Source organism: Gigantopelta aegis, chromosome 2, assembly GCF_016097555.1.
Source record: "Gigantopelta aegis isolate Gae_Host chromosome 2, Gae_host_genome, whole genome shotgun sequence".
NCBI classification, from domain to species: Eukaryota; Metazoa; Mollusca; class Gastropoda; order Neomphalida; family Peltospiridae; genus Gigantopelta; species Gigantopelta aegis.
This window is the reverse complement of record NC_054700.1, coordinates 40,726,364-40,746,236: the sequence shown is the minus strand read 5'-3', so window position 1 is coordinate 40,746,236 and position 19,873 is coordinate 40,726,364. Positions and strand designations below refer to the sequence as shown.

The following is a 19,873-nucleotide window of genomic DNA, read 5'->3' as shown; positions in this document are numbered from 1 at the left end:
TTTAACAAAAACAACAATATTATACTAAGTAGTAAACAATGCAATGAACAAATTCTAAAGCACAATTATTTAAAAGACTTAAAGTGATGGCAAATTAATACTGCAATATTTTTTTCCAATCTATATCTATTAATTTTAACTCAGCGAACAAAACATGGAAGCTAGCGAACAAAATGGCAGAGGTAAGGGGGTGAGAAGCCGGATGCGCATTGATACCTAAACTAATAATCATATTTCAGAATTGTAATATATTAGTATTCACTGTATTGTGGAAGAAATAATTGTTTATTGCAAACACACTATAAATCTATTGATACAAACAGAAAATAAAGTAAATCAATGTGGGAACTATATTCTGGAAAGACCTGACATCCGATAACCTCTTATTGTTCGCTGGCTTCACAGCGGATAGAAAAGTTCGCTAGTTTTATTTCAGTCAAGGAAAGGTAACTCACATGTGTTCATTCTTTCAACTGAAGAAAAATGACAGCTACAGAGCGAATCGTGTTAAATGACATGTCTGCACCCCTCGAAGGACATTTGGGTATGCTGTTCCTTTTATTTATATCATTGTAATTGAACAGGTGGAGTTTGTCGAGCTTCGCTTTATTGCATGACGTGTGATGTTTAGATGACGACAAATCATTGAAATGCGACGGTGACGGTCAATTTTATTTTCCGACGTGGACTAGCCGAAGGGGTCTACCGTCTACCACTGGCGTAGCCTAGTTCATTAAGGTAAACGTTGGGGAATACGCTTGCGCCGGACATTTATTTTGATGAACTATTGCGTAGCCAGGATTTTATATTGGGTAGGGTGGGGAGTGAGGAGACGACCCACACTATCTTTTAATAACAGGTGTTTTTGGATGATTTTATAAAATTTAATAGTTTTAAAAACAGCTTTGATTTACGGGAGAGTGAAGATTATAGGGTGGTCAAGTCATGATACACACAAATTATATTGAAAATAGAAAATTAGCTTGAGCAGCCCTGGAGGGGTTTCGACCCTCAATTCCCCCCTGCACATGTGCCTGTAATGTATCATCATTCAATCAATCAACTGCCAGTTTAACCTGCTTAAATCAAATTATGGTTCAAACATGCTCGTTGTCTGTATAAACTCTGACATAAAGTAAAGTTTGTTTTATTTAACGACGCCTCTAGAGCACATTGATTTTTATCTTATCATCGGCTATTAGACATCAAACATATGGTCATTCTGACATATTTCTTTAGAGGAAACCCGCTGCCGCCATATAGGCTACACTTTCCGACAAGCAGCAAGGGGTCTTTTATATGCACTTTCCCACAGACAGGACAGCACATACCACAGCCTTTGATGAACCAGTTGTGAACCACTGGTTGTAATGGAAAATAGCCCTAACTGCAAATGGGTCTATTGAGAAGGATCGATCCGATTACCAACCGCTTCACAGCCGGACACGCTACCGCATTAGCTACATCCCGCTCCAAAAACTCTGACATAGCCAGTTTGAACTTTGTATCCAAAATGACAGGAGGATGTTTTGGGAGGTGGGAGGGCTGTTTACGATGGGCTATGAACAATTTGGAATAACACTTTAAAAAATGGATACAAGTCAAAACATATTCAAAGAGAAACGTACCAAACCAAAACATCCCCTTTAGGTCAAAATGTATACCCACTTTATAAATCTATATATTGTATATCGGTGAATGTTCAAGGTCCAATCGTGAACCATTCTAGACCCATCTCTGCATAAACTGATAATATGATATGAAGATAATTTGTGTTCTTGTTTTCAGATGCAGTACCTTTGCTGTATCTGTGCTGTAGAAAGTGTGCAGGTCTGTTCACATCGGAAGAAACATTTTCTGTTCATGCACCCTGCTGTGTTGGTGACCCTTACCTATGTAACACAGAATATTTTGCCTGTCACAGAGAGAAGTTCTTCTCTTTCTATCTTGATCTTTGGAAAACACTTAAGCAAAACTCTGATTACCTCCACAAAGACAATGCAAATAATAATGAAGAAACTTGTTGCTCCTCAGAGAACAGAGAATTAGTACAGAGTTCGTCATACGACAGACTTACAGTTTCTCGTATTCCTGCAACAAAATCGGTTCCAGTATCTTTGAATAGAGGAACACAGAATAATGAATTAGAAATTTCAAAATGTATAAATAAAACTATGATTGTAGCTGGAAGAGACAAAAGTAATTTTCACAATGATGTAGCCCTAAGGACCCTTGATGCAGTGCCTTTACATTCTACAGTGGCAAAAAATGAAAGGGAAGATACTGTTAATAATAACAGTGAAATGTTCTCTCAAACTAAGAAACATTCCTGCTCCACTGGCAGTTGTCAAATATGTTCCAACACTGTAGTTGCTGCATCTCAGAATGAAGAGGCATCATTTTATGAAGACGCTGTTGAAACAATGAACTGCAACAACAACAAGAATAACCATTTGGAAATTAGTGTTAAAAACACTCCATTGCCAGTAGGTGATGATACAGATATCTCCAATAACAACAACTGCCCGTCTGAAGTCAGTGATGAAAACTTCTTACAAGATGAGGAAATAATCTATACCATGCAGCATGATAATAGATCAAAGCAAGGCAAATTCCACCAGGGACATGAGGAGGCAAGTCCTAGAGAAATGGCTGAACAGTGCTCCAAGCTGTCTGTTGATGGTTGTGACGTGTACAGCTGCAATCTCTGTGGATACAAGACGAAGCACGCTGGCTTCATGCACCGACATCTGAGTGCTCACAACAGTGGCGAGGTCTTCAGGTGTGACTTCTGTGAGTTCTTCTGCTACTTGAAGTCACGTCTGCTCATCCACATGCAGTGTCACAGGGAGGAGATGCTGGTCTGTGACGTCTGCTCTGCGACCTTCAGACACAGGTCAACAATGAAAAGACATATTGACATCAAACACAAAGGTGTGCAAGGTTTGACATATCCACTAGTTCTTGGTCCAGACTAGTGAATGTTTTGTCTGGGCTGGTGAAAATTATCACCTGTATTAATTACTGTAATACATAGGGCACTAGCTTCTATGAGGGCTAGTGATGTTCTTAAACACTAGTCAAACATTTCAATGGGATGATGATTGGGTGGGGGATGGTGCAAGGTGAAACATTTGCACTGGATTATATTGGTATCCATATTAACCATCATTTAAAGATTAATCGAAGATTAGATCATGGAAATATGATGAAACCTAGCCATGTTAGTTAAACAGGTCAGGTTTTTTAAAATTTCTAATACAATATTTTAATTTTTATGTGATTTGTTTTCCTCACTGGATGCCAGACATCTTTTTAGCTTCACTACTGCCACTAGTGAAAAACAGTTGCAAAAATCTCTGTATTTAATAGAATAGTTTTGTTTATGAAGGCTACAGGTTATAAAACAAGCAATTAAGGTACCAGAATTTGGAAAGAGCCTGTTTTTAGTGAGCAAGACAAATATATATATATATATATATATAAATATGAAATTATGAGATCCTGAACAGTAAGACCGTAAATAATAAGCTGCTGAATTAAATGCAGAAACACCAGTAACTTACTGTAAGTATGACACACATGTATATTGTTAAATTATGACAATATTTGTAATTATCTATGTTAATTTTGTTACTGCAGGTGAATCGCGGCACATCTGCAACACCTGTGGTTATCTGGCTACCTCTAATTCTGGTCTCATGGATCACATCAGAACACATACAGGTAAGTTCTCATTACTTGAGAATACAAACTGGTAACCACATAGTACAATCAACTTAAATACAAGGCTCTACATGTATGATTACCTCCAATTCTGATCAATGACCATATATCTATATATCTATATCTATATTGTATGTATGCAGGGCTTCTAGATTATGGTAGCCCCACTCACATGACTAGATGTCAACTAGTGTTTCTATTTTGACAGGTCATCTTCTACAGTGTGACGTTGATGGATGCTCCTTCCAAACTGCCTACAAACGATCACTGGTTCTTCACCGCGAGAAACACCAAGGCATCCAGCGATACGTCTGTGATGTGTGTGGCTATCGTACCTCCGAGTCAGGCAGCCTACAGAAGCATCTGAGCATCCACAAGGGCAAGAAGCTATTCAAATGTCCTCACTGTTCCTACCGAGCTGTGGCACATCACGATGTTGTGAAACATGCCAGAGCTAAACATCTGCGGCAGAAGAAATATTGCTGCAACAAGTGTAACTTTTCCACAGGTTACCCGAGTTCCCTGACAAACCACCTGATGGCTCATGCTGGAATAAAACCGTATAAGTGCAGCTTGTGCTCATACCAAAGCAACATGGCAGCCAAGGTGACGAGACACATGCATCAGAGACATCCAGCGGAACAGTGCGAGGTTATAAAGTTGAATATTCCATTTGAATACAATGTAAAAGATTTTGTGACAAAGACAAACTCGTCCAGTTTTGAGGTTCAGGTCATCAAATTGAGTGAAGAGGACATTGTTGAGAAGGAGGAGGAAAAGAGTCCACATCCTGATCCCATTGCTGATCCTGATTCTAATCCAATTCCTAACCCAAATCCAGAGGGAGACTATCTTCACAATACAAGTTACCAGATGTCATCATTCAAGCCATGTTCAGAAGAGGAAATTTCTATTTCAGTCCACGAAAACGATTCCAACAATTTACTAGATGAAGGTGATGCTGATGGCAATATTTTTAACCACAGTGATTCTGCAGTGTTTGGGTCTTCTGCTTACAAACTTCTGAGTCAGTCCACGGATGATATTAGGTCTGACTGTATGCAGAGGTGGGAGCTGAAGCCGTACTACAGACATGGAGTGTACCGCAGGTCATCTAGCGTCTGCAGTGAACCCATGCTGAGCAGCTACCGGGCATTGTCTGATGCAGATCCCGACTCTTGTAGCATGGATGCCACTGATGAGGATGTCAAAGATGCCGTAGAGACAGGCCATTTAATTGGAGAATCTGATGAAGTTATGCATGAGACAAGACATCTAATTTGTGTATCGCATGAGCATGAGACAGACCACCTGATTGGAGGATCGACAGTTCTGACAACTTACCAATGCAATTCCTGTCTTCAGCTTTTAACAACAGACACTTCTGTTACTCAACACCAGCTGATATGTACTGGAACATAAATATATTACAAACTATTGCTTGGTTCATAGCGTATAAATGAATTTAAGAATAATATTCACTGATCCTTTAATTCTGTAAAGTAATTTATTTCCAAATGTAATTTTGATATTTACAGATCTTCGGTTTTCATGAAAATTATAATTTTCGGTTGTATGTTGGCAAAGCCATGGAACTAAAGGTCTGTTACTTAACCGTAATCATGTAACATAATCCATAGCTACCATGCTTACCAAAAAGCATTCAGATGAGTTCTGATGATCATAAGGCAAGGAAATATAAGTCCTGTGAGCTGTAATTATTACACTGAAATTGTTTGATAAATGTAGAGACGGGGTTTATATTTTGCAATGCTTATCTTCACACTACCTCAAAGCTGCTCCTGTCCTTTTATGAAAACCTCATTATTGGTTTGTGTGTATACTCTGTATGTGGAAGGTATACTCTATAAAGTTTAAAACGAAAATTAATAAATAGGTGTTGCTGTGAAAGAGTCATTTTAAGAGTTTGTAGGTCTGTCTAACTTTAACCACTCTTCAAGAGCAAACTTGGTTCCTGTGCTGATTCTTCCAAATACTTCCTGGTCTGCTGTGGTCTTCAGTAGAGCGTCAAACGGTAACTGTGTATCCACTGGCATCTTTTTGTCATCAAGTTCTACAGCACTGCAATAACAAATAATTCATAATTAGGTGTGTGTGTGTGTAGGTAGGTAGGGGTTGAAACCACCCCTGCTCAAAGCTAAGGTACCCCTAGAAACTATACTTGTCACAGTCTCAGCGGTTGCAAAACGAAGTACTAGTAGGCGTTGGAACTGACAGAGTAGGAGTTGGGGGTTTATCGAGAGCTATAGACACTCAGTAATGGGGGCATGCGGGGGGGGGGGGGGGGGGGGGGGGGGGTTCTATGGGCCGGAGTCTGTTACCACAGAAAAGTATGACTCCGCGGTTTTCCGTTTAAAAAAAAAAGCTATTTTCCATTTCATGTTTTTGTAAATTCCGTTTCTGACTACAATATGTAATTAACAACTGAACTAACACAAGTTGTGACAAATTAAAGGGTCCGAAAATTGAATGGCGTCGGTATTTGTCATGAAATCAAGTCTGAGAAACTGTGGCGAAAATAGACGTCGGAAATGAGGGTAGTAAACGTCGCATGAGACATGCGACGCGCGACGCCTTGTTTTGCAACCACTGAGTCTAGACTCCCCTGCATAATTTCCTGCACATTCAACTAATAACACACAAGTACAGTCAAATCTGTCTTGAGCAGTCGCACAATGGAGTAGATAAAATGGCCGCTTAAGACAAGTGGCCGCTGATTACAAGTTGCCACATATAGAGTATTTAAAACATTTGTTGTTGTTTCTTGTTTTACTGTCTGTACTGCTAATTAACAGATGTGTGCTTCACAGTTGACTATAAATCAACTTTTGACATGTCGCCTCCTTCAGAAAACCCCCAACTGGAATGTATCAAATTAACTGTTGTCAACAAGTTTTTTTTCTTTTTCCATTTAATTATTTAATTCTACTTCATGTGGTGTATTGTCATAGTAAGTGAATCTACATATGTCAAGCATAGCCTGCCCAAAGGCAATTGGATACATTGCAGTGTCATACTTTGTTAATTGATACACAGTAGAGATGTCAGGACTGAATGGGTACTATAGTATTCCTGAAGGTGTAAAGATCACTTATTTGCTACACCTTATCACTGTTGTTAAATTATCCCTTTTATATAACAGTAAACATTTACTGTGGCCGCTTAATACAGATCTATATTTTATCGATTTATGATCCAATTTAGGTGGCCGTTGGCCACGTGAAACCGGTGAACTCTTATTGCAGGTGCATTTACATTATAAATCGTTTGGGGGATGGGGGGAAAAGTAGCCGCTTAAGGCTTGTGATCGCTGATGACAGGTGGGCGCTAGGACAGGTTTGACTGTACTTTGTTTCATCGCTGGCTACTGGCTATTGTACTGCAAATTGGGGTGGGACGTAGCTCTGTAGTGCTCACCCAGAGGTATAGTGGGTCATAGCAACACGCCTTCGATAGAATGGAATGGGGGGGGGGGGGGGGGCTGTGGGGTATGCTGATCTGTCTATAAGAAAGTGCATATAAAAGATTCCTTGATTCTTTATTGTTATGAGTAGCCCAGGAATACGGACATTTGCCCCCCAGTCCAAAAATGATGGCTAGGACATTTGCCCCCCAGTAGAAATGTTGGCTAGGACATTTGCCCCCCAGTTGATATCTACTATATTGACAACACTAAATATTGTGAACAACTTTATTTTCATTTTGAGGTTAGGGTTAGGGTTAGTAATTTAAGTTGTTAATTAAACCAATTTTTATACTGGGGGGCAAATGTCCTAGCCAACATTTTGACTGGGGGGCAAATGTCCACCTATCCATTTTTGGACTGGGGGGCAAATGTCCTGGGGGGCAGATGTCCTGGATTCGTAGCCCATGTGCTCGTGGCAATCTCGCCCCCCCCCCTCTCGACCACATGTTAAATGTGCTGAGATGTCATTAAACAAAGATTTCTTTCCTTTTTGCCTGTTGTTTTGGGGCAGACTGTCACTCCCAAAACTGATTTGACATATTCCTTGACAGTCTTGTACAGAGATACGAATGGATTTGCTGTGTTGTCTTTTAAATTTAGTTTTGCAAAACGCCCATAGGACTGACTTGTACTCTTGGTACAGACTGGATATGTTAGTCGAGTTCAGGGTGAGTTTCAAAAAAATTGTTAAGAGGTCGTGAAACATGGTTTTGGTTTTCACACCTCTTTTGGAGAAGAAACATATAAAATGTTTTGCAAGTAAAACGGTGTCTAAGTCAAAACTGTTTCCCATTCAAAATTTTCAAGATATTTCACACAAAAGTGGAGATGTACGCCTTGGTACACCTCCAATAAATCTGCCATCAGTTTTGAAATGCCCACATGATGCCTGCAGTGCTTTCAAACCTGAAGTATGACACCCAATAGCCGATGTATTTTTTGTGCTGGGATGTCGTTAAACATTCATGCATTCATACCTGAATGTCTGTCTGTCCCCTGCGCTTTGTGACGAACTGGACTCGCCTGACGCCGACACGATTGATGACACAGCAGCCCTGTCAAACCAAGCGCAGGCCTCGACTTCACTGGGGTCCATTTTTAACTTCTTCTTCAACGTCTCCGCCGTCACGGCAGTCATCAGCTTGCCATGTAGATAAACAACAACGTGGTGACGTTTCGGTGGACCATGCGACAGTTTGGGCGGATACACGCTCTAAAATACATTATGTTACTATTATCTCTTTAGATACTGTAATGTTTCATCACTTCAAAAAATATTAGCAACGGGTTTTGGAGGCGGGTGATTTCCCCTCCAAATCTGAAGATAAGAGGACCAGAATATGCGTTGGCTCCCCTCTCTTTAGATGAAAGACAAATTAATTACCCCTTCTCTCCCCCCCCCCCCCCCCCCCCCCAATTTACTGACACCATACGAGGACTGCTGGCGCTACCTTAAATAATATATTAATTAGTTTTAAAAATAGGTTTATAATTGCTTGATTGTCAACAATAACTTTCATTTATACATGTATATAAAAACAATGTTATTACCGTAGTTCAGCTGTAGCATTAAGATATGTCGCCACGAGAGTAGCCATATCTCGTGATTACAGGGCTTCTAGATTATGGTAGCGCCACTCCCATGGCTAGTGATATTCAATGTTGGGCTAGTAAATAACTACTATTGCCATGCCCGATGGCTGGAGATAAAAAAAAAGGTCAAATGCTACAGTTAAGTTTGTAAGTATGAATATCCTGTCCCCACCTCAACCCCCCCCCCCCATGTTAGTGTTTTCTAAGCTCTATCTACCTCTTTAGTTGACGTATCTGATTATTACTATTATTTAGTAAAGTAGGGCTAATGGATTTTTAATTGTGCCTAGTACATTTTTAAAATCACCGATCCCGTGGCTAGTGGATTTTATAAAAATTCTAGAAGCCCTGGATTAATTTCAATGAGAGCGTCTAGACTGGATGCGTGCGTATTAAAAACGCATGTATCCAGCCGCAGTGAAATAACTGTATATATTTTATATGCACAAAACGCAAGCAGCAGGCGCGTCGGACATAACGCACGCGCCGCATTAAGCTGTATCCTAACCGGACGCGAGCGATTATTTTAGAAACCATTGCTTTCAATTGCCGCATCCTAACCGCAAGCGTGCGACGCGTCATAATTATATTTATCTGTCGCGCCGTACGAGCGCGGTTAGGCAATTGAAATCAATGCGTCCGGTTAGGATACAGCTTTAAGCTTTAAGCATTAGAATTAAGCAGCTTTAAGCTGTATCCTAACCTTACGAACCTGTACATGATGTGCTCGAACTTTTACAGAACATGGTGGTCGCTTAAGTAAGGTGTCAATATTTGTATAATAATGATGTGGGTTTTTAGAAAAAAGTTGTTATAATTTAATATTGGCATGGGGTGTCAAATACCTTAGCGTCAGCAATGGATTATAATAATTATCAATAACTTTTCAACACGTTTGTAATGACACATGTATGCTTCTCTTTACGATGTAATTTCCTAATTAATATTAAAAGCTATTCCTACCTCCCAAAGAGCGAGTAGGTTCAGCTTGTTTCCAACACACTGCTTAAGATCAACGTGCAGTCCCGTTTCTTCCTCATACTCTCGCACTGCAGCTGCTTCAAACTACAAACAGTAACACACACAAGAACTGAGTAGAATTAAGCCGCTTCCACACGCACACGGCCTCAGTGCTGGACAAAACCCCCAAATTCGGGCAAAAGTTATACAGATATTCGGGCAAAATATGTTAACCTGAGACCTTTTTACTATGTATTTCCATAATTCTAACCTCAAAATTAGTTATAATCCATGTAAAAATACGTAGTCATTCGTTTGCAACCCTGTACAGCTGTTTGGTAGTAATGCTGATATGAATAAATTGTAATTCCAGTTTCGGGCCTTTTCGTTTAATTCGGACAAAAGCTAGCATGCCCACCTACAAAAATGGGAGCCCGTACGCTTGAGGATTTGTTACCTATAACAATTTTTAAATGTTTTTACCGTAGATGTTCACATATCGCAATATTGAGCCTACCTATGGCGTTTTAAACATTCCTGAGTTTACTGCAATTTTTAAGATGTTATCGACTAACAGAGACTTTTTGACGACTGTAATTACATATCAAATATATTTTTCTGCATAAACCATTAGTGGCTGTATATTAAACGTGTTTCTGATCGTTCTAATATCTGTACTAGGTTAAATTTCATTTTATTTCCTAAAGGGTGTATACTACCAAATCAAATCCCATAGACGACAATAGTAACATATGCGGCTAAAACTCCTACCTGCAACGTATCAACCGACATAAACGCCACGGATATAAATACTACCACCCCTTACACTTAAAGTGAATCAGAAAAAAAGGGGGTCAAGCTGCTCGTTTCTGAGATAACGGGTAGCGTCTATGACTACCCTAGTTTCGCACAAAATTTGAGTACTTTTTTTTACAGGTACCCCATACATGTTTCAAGCACAAGGCTACTTGACACATTGGTACTAGATGAAATAAAATTGCACATTTATTTTACCCAGATGAAACTATTATTTTTTACAACCAACACACTCACATTTATAACCAATCACAGGACTTGTGGTGTTCACTTCTCTATCAAAAGTTCGGTGCACCTCGAACTTTGACCCAGCCGGAAGTTATTTGGTATAGTACTACCTATACTGAAATTATATAACATACATTTTTCAAAAAGTGTCCAGCTATGTGTCTTTATGACAACCAGGATCTGGTGTATTCTGACATAAACTGACAACCTCACTGAAAGTGTTGTTTCTACAGTGCAACCTAATATAATGTACACCTCAAAAAGCATATATATTGCATATAGTTTTGTACAAATGCAATATGTCATATTAAACAACAAAATGTTTTAAAATAAAACTCCTGAAGATATTTACTTTCAGTTGGGTGTGTGTACAGTGGGGTGTGTGTCTCAGGTATATAGTAGAGACAACAAAGATAGTCAGAGTACCTCTACCCCTTTAAAGAATGCCATTAAAACACATGCACTTGATTGACCCCTAGATTATGAAGACCTTAACAGGCACATCAAAGAAATATCCGTATTAAAAAAATACACTGTCTGAGGAAGGAAACACAAACATGACTGTACCTGTATGAAGTAATGACTTAATGTCCTGAACATTAGTGTTGGGAGGAAATCCTGTATGCTGGGTGTGGGTGTCTTCAAGTTACCAGGTGGGGGAATTTCAAATCCATCGGCCATGCTGATTTTCATAATGAACCATCAAAACCATTGGCAGCCACCAATATTCCTGACTATATTTTATTTATAGCCTACTGTAGTTGGAGGTTTTAATAGTTGTGATATCTGGAATAATCATGCAGCTTTAACACATTTATTTTTGATTAATTACTGAAAAAAACTATTTTTAAATGACAAAATTACCCGAACATCTATTTTCTTGCATTATTTTCTAATCCGGATGAATACAATATGTACATTAGATGTATTCCTACAATCTGTAATCCAGCATTTTATTTAGCTAGTAACATTAGGTAATACAGCTTTAACAATAAAATAAATTATCAACTTAATCCAAGGCAGATAATCAAATCTGAAAAAATTGGTTCTGAATCTAGTATAAACTCAAAATGCTTTTCATGAGAGCTAAGTAAGTGATTATTAAGAAACAAAAATGATCTGGAGATCTAAGTATATGTTTAACAACCTTATTGTTATGTACAAATAAGAACAGAAGGCACAATAGTGACAACAAATTTAATTATGTTTTTGGTAAAGTTTTTCTTCAAATTTACTTTAAATTTTGCATAAAACTACAAATTTGTCTAAAATATAACTTAGCACCCTATAAATATGTCAAAATGACAATAAAAATCTACTTCTTTACAAATTTGAGTTTTCAGAATTTCATACATAAAAAAATAACAATGTTAATGGAAACTAAAGACATTAACCCACTATTGGCACATGCTATTTTTAATATAAAAATAAATTGCTATTAAATCTTAGTTCAGGTTGCCTATATATAATACCATATTTAAGAGCAGTTGTATATGGCAAGTCAAATACCATGTAAAAAGAAATTATTGAAATCTTTACAGTATGAATTATAGGCCAAAACCATCTTTTCTTCAGTGCTAACTTTGATTCAAACTCCATTCAGAGCCATGTACAGAGATTATTGTCAAGGTCAAGGTCATTGTGAACTTGCATGATCGAGTGATGGCTAATTAATCAACCAGTATAGTTTAATTAAATAAAATGACAAAATCATAATATTTTTTATTATGCACTGAATATGTGCTATAGGGTGTATACTACCAAATCAAATCCCATAGACGACAATAGTAACATATGCGGCTAAAACTCCTACCTGCAACGTATCAACCGACATAAATGCCACGGATATAAATACTACCACCCCTTACACTTAAAGTGAATCAGAAAAAAATGGGGGTCAAGCTGCTCGTTTCTGAGATAACGGGTAGCATCTATGACTACCCTAGTTTCGCACAAAATTTGAGTACTTTTTTTTACAGGTACCCCATACATGTTTCAAGCACAAGGCTACTTGACACATTGGTACTAGATGAAATAAAATTGCACATTTATTTTACCCAGATGAAACTATTATTTTTTACAACCAACACACTCACATTTATAACCAATCACAGGACTTGTGGTGTTCACTTCTCTATCAAAAGTTCGGTGCACCTCGAACTTTGACCCAGCCGGAAGTTATTTGGTATAGTACTACCTAAAATGTTTTTTCGTACGTATGAAATTATATGAAACCAAAATCCAGTTTGGCCATCTTACAAATATTAAGACGGACCAGAAACACATTGATTATACAGACACTGATATTCTAAACAAGAAAATATATTTAATATGCAAGTTTAATCGTAGAAACATCTTACAATGCAGAAAACTCGGGAATGTCCCTTTAAAACCCAAACATTATTCCTTCAACCAGCAAAAGTAATTTGTATAGGAATCCAGCAGTAAAAAAACTGCCGTCGGTAAAGCTCCTTACCTATGGCAATTCGTATTACAATTACGGCAATTGCCGTCGTTAAGACTTAGTCCGAGCCTAGTGACTGTATTGAATATCATTTGACGGATTTTAAAGAAAACCCGCATATCTCACGCTGGACGGTGTGAGCAAGTGACAGCAGCCTTAAATAACTCTCCTACCATACATTTATTTGGTGGTATTTATAGTTGCATCCATAGATGTTGTCCATCTCAATGCAGGTTAAAATTATTGGTTTTAGTTTTAATTTAATAAATTAAAAATTTTGTTTTAACATGCAATGAAGTGAACATTCATAGATGCAGGTATAAAACACAATTCATTGTTCTAGGAGTTATATATTATATTACGAAAACTTAAAGGGACATTCCTGAGTTTGCTGCAATTTTTAAAATGTTATCGACTAACAGAGACTTTTTAACGATTGTTATTACATATCAAACATATTTTTTTTTCTGCATAAAATATTAGTGGTTGTATATTAAACGTGTTTCTGATCGTTCTAATATTTGTACTCTGTTAAATTTAATTTTATTTCCTAAAATATAGTTTTTTCGTACGTAAAAGACAAAATCCAGTTTGGGCTTCTGAAAAATATTAAGACGACCAGAAACACATTGAATATACAGAAACTGATATTCTAAACAAGAAAATATATTTAATATGTAAGTTTAATTGTAGAAATAGTTTATTAGTCGGAAACATCTTACAATGGAGCAAACTCAAGAATGTCCCTTTAAAGTTAGGGTTCGTGTATAGTGACCGAAAGTATGAGTAGCCAATCATTTGAATGTGAACATTAATCTTCGGTTAATTTCTGTGTATTTAGGACTACGCAGCCGCCTGAAACAAAAATCGAGAGTTCCCCTTAGCTGCTAATCTAGCTGTTACTAACGAGACAACTGTTTTCTCTAAAAAGCGTTTTGGTTTTGATGTTAAATGATAAATGATTACCGTTTCGTTGTCTTCAATATGGCCACCTGAAATGAAGACAAGAAAGGTCTAATCATTACTAAAACATTAGTATATGGGTTACGTTAGTCTGTTGAAAACGTTCAGTTATTATGGTTTCTGCCTGAGGCTACGGAGGGTAAAATTACGTACACTACAATCTTGGAAATTAATGTATATATTTTTATAATTTTTAGATAGCTGATAGTAAGAAGGAAGGAAGGAAGGAAGGAAGGTGTTTTATTTAACGACACACTCAACACATTTTGTTGACAGTTATATGGCGTCAGACATATGGTTAAGGACCACACATATATTGAGAGAGGAAACCCGCTGTCGCCACTTCATGGGCTACTATTTTCGATAAGCAGCAAGGAATCTTTTATATGCACCATCCCAGACAGGGTAGCACATACCACGGCCTTTGATATACCAGTCGTGGTGCACTGGTTGGAACGAGAAATAGCCTAATGGGCCCACCGACGGGGATCGATCCCACACCGACCGGGCATCGAGCGAGCGCTGTACCACTGGTCTACGTCCCACCCACTCTGATAGTAAGAGAACTGCTGTTTAAAATGTGTCAAAGCCCTTTTTTCTTTTTAAAAAAATAATTTCAGTTTGGTTTAACGTAAGAAGAAAAGTAAAAGTGTTTTAGAAATAACAACAAAATATTATTTTTGTATGCCATTTACAAGGCAATCGGCTCATAAATAAATAAAGCATTCCCTGTGGAACGGACTATAGTTGGGGCACTTATGGTCAATTTAATTTTCTGGCAGAAAAATTGGATATGTAGGTGAAGTCAACAGAGACAAATGCTCCAAGATAGCAACAATGGGAGGAGGGCGTATAGTTTTTATTTTGCAGTTTTATTTTGTTCATAAAGGTCTGCCAACCTCTTGTATATTCTTATGCTTACGGTAGTTTTATATTCACGTACATCGGCAAAGGTTTATATAATGACCGAATATATATATTTTTTAATCTTTGATATTTTTAGGTTAAATAACATTTTGTTGATATGTTAAATAACATTTTGCAGCGCCAAGCTCTCGAAGAAAGGTGAGATATATCTGTAGTGGGGTCGGGGGCATGCATGAAATATAGAAGCTCAGAGATGCGTTTTTAGGGCAATTTAGAGTTGTATATTATGGATGATGGATTTTAGTTTTTGAAGGTAATAATTTCCTTTAGAATACACACCTGGTGGAACCCATATTCCTGGAAAAGCCCGAAGATGCTTGGCTCGTCTTGTGAGTAGCACTTTACCATCTCCGGTTTCCAGGATGATGGCGGCTCCCACGTTAATTCCCCTATCTGCCGTCTGCGGTGATAGTTTTATGTCACGATGCTGTGTTAGTTCTTTTACAGGACAAAATGGCGGATGCTTGAAAACATATAAACGTGTAGGGCAAAACGGGACGTTCAACAATTATAATACAATACAATAAAATACAATACAAAATGTTTTATTACCGTGCTTACATATGATATAAATTTTAACAGTCTGGTGACCCTGCAATAATTTAACATTTTATATGAGAAAAAAAAACCCTACTCAAACCCATGCAATGTAATATTGAATTTTTACATATGTTTTGTTTCGTAACAAATACTACATACACCATAAACATCTGTTAAAGAACAAAATAGCAATGACTGCATGACTTTTCTCAACAAATAAAACTACAACCGTTACCGTATCATAGACTAATATCAGAAATCGACGAGAAATTAGTTCTGGGGGTTTTATTTACACTATTATAAAGGTTGTATCTTAAAAGTGTGGGGGGGGGGGGGCACATGCTTTTAAAAGCAGTCACCAGTGCACACACACACACACACACACACACACACACACACACAACCAGTGGCGTAGGAAGGTGCCAAAAAGGGGGGGGGGGGCACACTTATATTTACACTATTATAAAGCAAAATATCTTAAAAGTGTGGGGGGGGGGGGCACATGCCCCCTTGCTCCCAGTTTCCTACACCAGTGCACACACACACACACACATATACACACGCACACACACACAACCAGTGGCGTAGGAAAGTGCCAAAAAGGGGGGAGGGTGGCACTTATATTTACACATTTTTACACATAAAAGCAAAATATCTGAAAAGTGGGGGCACATGTTCCTTGCTCCCCGTTTCCTATACCAGTGCACACACACATACATACGCGCGCGCGCACACACACACACACACACACACACACAACCAGTGGCGTAGGAAGGTGCCAAAAGGGGGGAGGGCACTTATATTTACACACTTTTACACTATTATAAAGTAAATATAAAGTAAAATATCTGAAAAGGGGGTATATGACCCTCTTGCTCCCCGTTTCCTACAGCAGTGCACACACACACACATACACATACACACACGGTTCTTTCTTTGCGCTTTCCCAATCATAATGTAAGTTGACCAATACTGTAGTATTTTATATTTTCTCTTTGTATTTATGTTTAAGACATCTATTCGTATCATAAATCCAGAAGACCTCCGGTACCTTGATTTTCACAGGTTGTCTCCCCTGCTGACTGTCTGTTATTTCGAGTATGTTGTTGGCTAGATTTACGTGTACGTCTGCCGTTAGGCCATCCCGGGATCCAAAGTACTCCACCACACACTGCAGGGAAAATATCCCAACAATATCATTTTAAAAATAATTAGATAACATACTGAACAGGTCAGTAAAGCCTGAAATAACTAAAGGGGCATTGTAATTTCTGGACGGGTAGACGGGACCTTTGATATACCAGTCGTTGGTATTGGCAGGAACGGGAAAAACACAGTTGATCACGAAAGCAGGGTTCGTCAAATGCCAAAGTAATTTAGAATACGGCGAATAAACTTCATTATTATATTAGGTTTATTCGTCATTTCCCTAGCGTCAAATTTAGATGAGACATATATGTTCAACATTGAAACCCCCCTCGAAAACCCCCCCCCAAAACAACAACTACAAATACAAATAATAAAAATAAAAACAATAGTGGGCCTGTGCCAGACATGTGTATAACCATTAATTATGTACGCAATACATTTTTTTTTCAGTGTCATATTAATTTAATTTAATTAAAATGTTTTGCTTCAAAATAACCAAATGAAAACAAATATACTACAATGACTGAGTAATATAGCTTTTGTCCCCACACTCCGTCTCTCCCCTCCACTTACCTGAGAGAATTTTGCCGGTACTGAATTCTTACTCGATCTGCTATTCTTAAAGTGGACTAGCGTTCGTTTCACAGAGGTCGCCATTAAATATAAACAATATTTGTGTTCGGTTTGATGTGTCTAACCATTTGAAACCTACAAAGCCTTCGTTGTTGTAATTTAGAGTGATCTACCTTTGATCAGGAATCCGTTTCCTTGGTATTTGGTAACCACTATAAGTATTCTGCTTTTGTATTCTTATCTTATCTGTTATTGCCTTTGGTGTAGCTTATACCATCCCAGTCGCATAGCTACACGCTAATATTTGTTTTGTGTGTGTTCACGTAAAGAGGCAATGATCATATCGCATAATCGATGACACCCAAATGAATGTATACATACAACATAAGCTTGTTACGTGCATTGTCATATAACTGGCTCCAGAATCCGATATCTCGAGTATCACCTAGTTATACCTGGTTTATATGAAACATCCTCAGTCACATATAAGTCGGGTAGGGCTCGAGATCGCTGCCCCCCCCCCCCCCCCCCCCCCACTCGTTTCTGGACTCGGCACGGGTGTAGGAAGGTGCAACGAAGTGTTAGGGGCGGGGGGGGGGGGGGGGGGCACACACACAAACGCACGCATAGCGTATACATACATAAATAAATATATATTGTTGTGGGGTGCATATGCCCCTTGCCCCCCCCCCCCCCCCCCCCCCCCCCGCTTCCTGCGCCAGTACTTGGTTACTGGCTGCGCCAGAGGTTGAGCCCAGAAGCGTGTCTAAACATTTTAAGGATATATCATATAGGGGCACGATGAAAAAACAGCAACAAAACAATTATTTTAAAGTGCATTCATTGCTAATATACAACCTCTGGTTTACTAAGTAGCTGCTTGTAGACAATCCCCGCCCCCAAAAAATCTCTGAATCCGCAACTGGTGGCGCTATGATTTAGCTGGTAGGTACCGGATTCGCACCCCGATTCCGCCTCCCACCCTGAGTGAAATATAACGGCTCATTTTGGAGGTGTAAGATCAAGTGGTTTCACCCCCACTTACCCGTTCTACACCAACCTCTTTCTCACTAATAACTAACTATTAGTGCACTGGACAGACATCTCAAATAGTAGAATAGTGTTCCTAAAAGAGCGTCTCTGAACCATAATTGTATATAATTAAGAACTAAAATAAAATAATTTAAGAGCGCTCGAGTTGGAAGAAAACCTGTCAAGTCTCTCACAATTCTCAGGGGACACGCGCCCTCTTCTCCTTACTCTACTAAGCGACCTCTTCACGATGCATTCTTACGAAAACGTTCACTCATTTATAGTTATTTTCGAGCTTATTTCCAGTTAAGTTCAAGCGCATATAGGCATACGGGCTTCCATTTCTGTAGTGAGGCAGGATGATTTTTGCCCGAATTAAATGAATCTGGATAACAATATTTATTCTTATTAGCATTACTGCCAAACAGCTATATAGGCCTAGGGTTGCTAATAAATCATTACGGACTGTATGGACTGCAACTAATATTATGGGTAGAATGATGGAAAATACCCATGGTGAAAACGTTTCAGTCTAGCTCATTTTGCGCGAATAGCTCTATCGTCTTTTCCAGAATTTGAGCATTTGCTCCAGCACTGTGGAAATCTTAGGCTCACACTTCAGCTATCTGGACTGTATGACCAAGACCGTGGGTTAATGGTTAGTGAGAGAGAAGTCGATGTAGTGGCCCTACAATTTTCCACGGAGTCGTTAAACTCGCTCTGGGTGGAAGCCGGTACAGGGATGCGAACCTAGTACCTACCCGCCCTATGTCTGAGTGGGCGGGACGTAGCCCAGTGATAAAGCGCACCACTGATGCGCGGTCACCGGCCTCGGTGGCGTCGTGGTTAGGCCATCGGTCTACAGGCTGGTAGGTACTGGGTTCGGATCCCAGTCGAGGCATGGGATTTTTAATCCAGATACCGACTCCAAACCCCGAGTGAGTGCTCCGCAAGGCTCAATGGGTAGGTGTAAACCACTTGCACCTATCAGTGATCCATAACTGGTTCAACAAAGGCCATGGTTTGTGCTATCCTGCCTGTGGGAAGCGCAAATAAAAGATCCCTTGCTGCTAATCGGAAAGAGTAGCCCATGAAGTGGCGACAGCGGGTTTCCTCTCAAAATCTGTGTGGTCCTTAACCATATGTCTGACGCCATATAACCGTAAATAAAATGTGTTGAGTGCGTCGTTAAATAAAGCATTTCTTTCTTTCTTTTCTTTTTGATACGCGGTCGGTCTGGGCCCCATTGGACTATTTCTCCCTTGCTACTAATGGAAAAATGTAGCGGGTTTCCTTTCTATGACTGTGTCAAAATAACCATATGTTTGACATCCAATAGCCGATGATTATTAAATCAATGTGCTCTAGTGGTGTCGTTACACCACCGAGGCCGGTTCTGAGCAAACATCAGACTT

The 19,873-nt window shown here is 38.9% G+C and overlaps 2 protein-coding genes across 2 annotated transcripts; one reads left to right on the top strand and one right to left on the bottom strand.

Annotated features, from left to right (window-relative positions):
• Positions 1-437: 437 nt before the first annotated feature.
• Positions 438-5,637, top strand: LOC121385597 (myoneurin-like). The gene is made up of 4 exons (XM_041516340.1): positions 438-544; positions 1,789-2,934; positions 3,643-3,726; positions 3,935-5,637. Exons 1-4 carry the CDS (start codon positions 484-486, stop codon positions 5,146-5,148), a joined length of 2,505 nt encoding a protein of 834 aa, XP_041372274.1. The 5' UTR covers positions 438-483; the 3' UTR covers positions 5,149-5,637.
• Positions 5,202-17,605, bottom strand: LOC121385607 (nucleoside diphosphate-linked moiety X motif 17-like). Its single transcript, XM_041516352.1, has 7 exons — positions 17,427-17,605; positions 16,756-16,875; positions 15,444-15,627; positions 14,241-14,266; positions 9,770-9,871; positions 8,191-8,426; positions 5,202-5,808 (listed from the first exon to the last, which is right to left on the bottom strand). The coding sequence occupies exons 1-7, from the start codon at positions 17,508-17,510 to the stop codon at positions 5,646-5,648; spliced, it is 915 nt and encodes a 304-aa protein (XP_041372286.1). The 5' UTR covers positions 17,511-17,605; the 3' UTR covers positions 5,202-5,645.
• Between the last annotated feature and the right edge of the window lie 2,268 nt (positions 17,606-19,873).

Excerpts from the sequence above, each read along its gene's own strand:
- LOC121385597 (XM_041516340.1), top strand. The coding sequence starts at position 484 with ATGACAGCTACAGAGCGAATCGTGTTAAATGACATGTCTGCACCCCTC. Across the intron at positions 2,935-3,642 it reads TATTGACATCAAACACAAAG|GTGAATCGCGGCACATCTGC; the intron begins GTGTGCAAGGTT and ends TTGTTACTGCAG. Across the intron at positions 3,727-3,934 it reads TCACATCAGAACACATACAG|GTCATCTTCTACAGTGTGAC; the intron begins GTAAGTTCTCAT and ends CTATTTTGACAG.
- LOC121385607 (XM_041516352.1), bottom strand. The coding sequence starts at position 17,510 with ATGGCGACCTCTGTGAAACGAACGCTAGTCCACTTTAAGAATAGCAGA. Across the intron at positions 15,628-16,755 it reads GACAACCTGTGAAAATCAAG|CATCCGCCATTTTGTCCTGT; the intron begins GTACCGGAGGTC and ends TATGTTTTCAAG. Across the intron at positions 9,872-14,240 it reads ATATTGAAGACAACGAAACG|TTTGAAGCAGCTGCAGTGCG; the intron begins GTAATCATTTAT and ends TACTGTTTGTAG.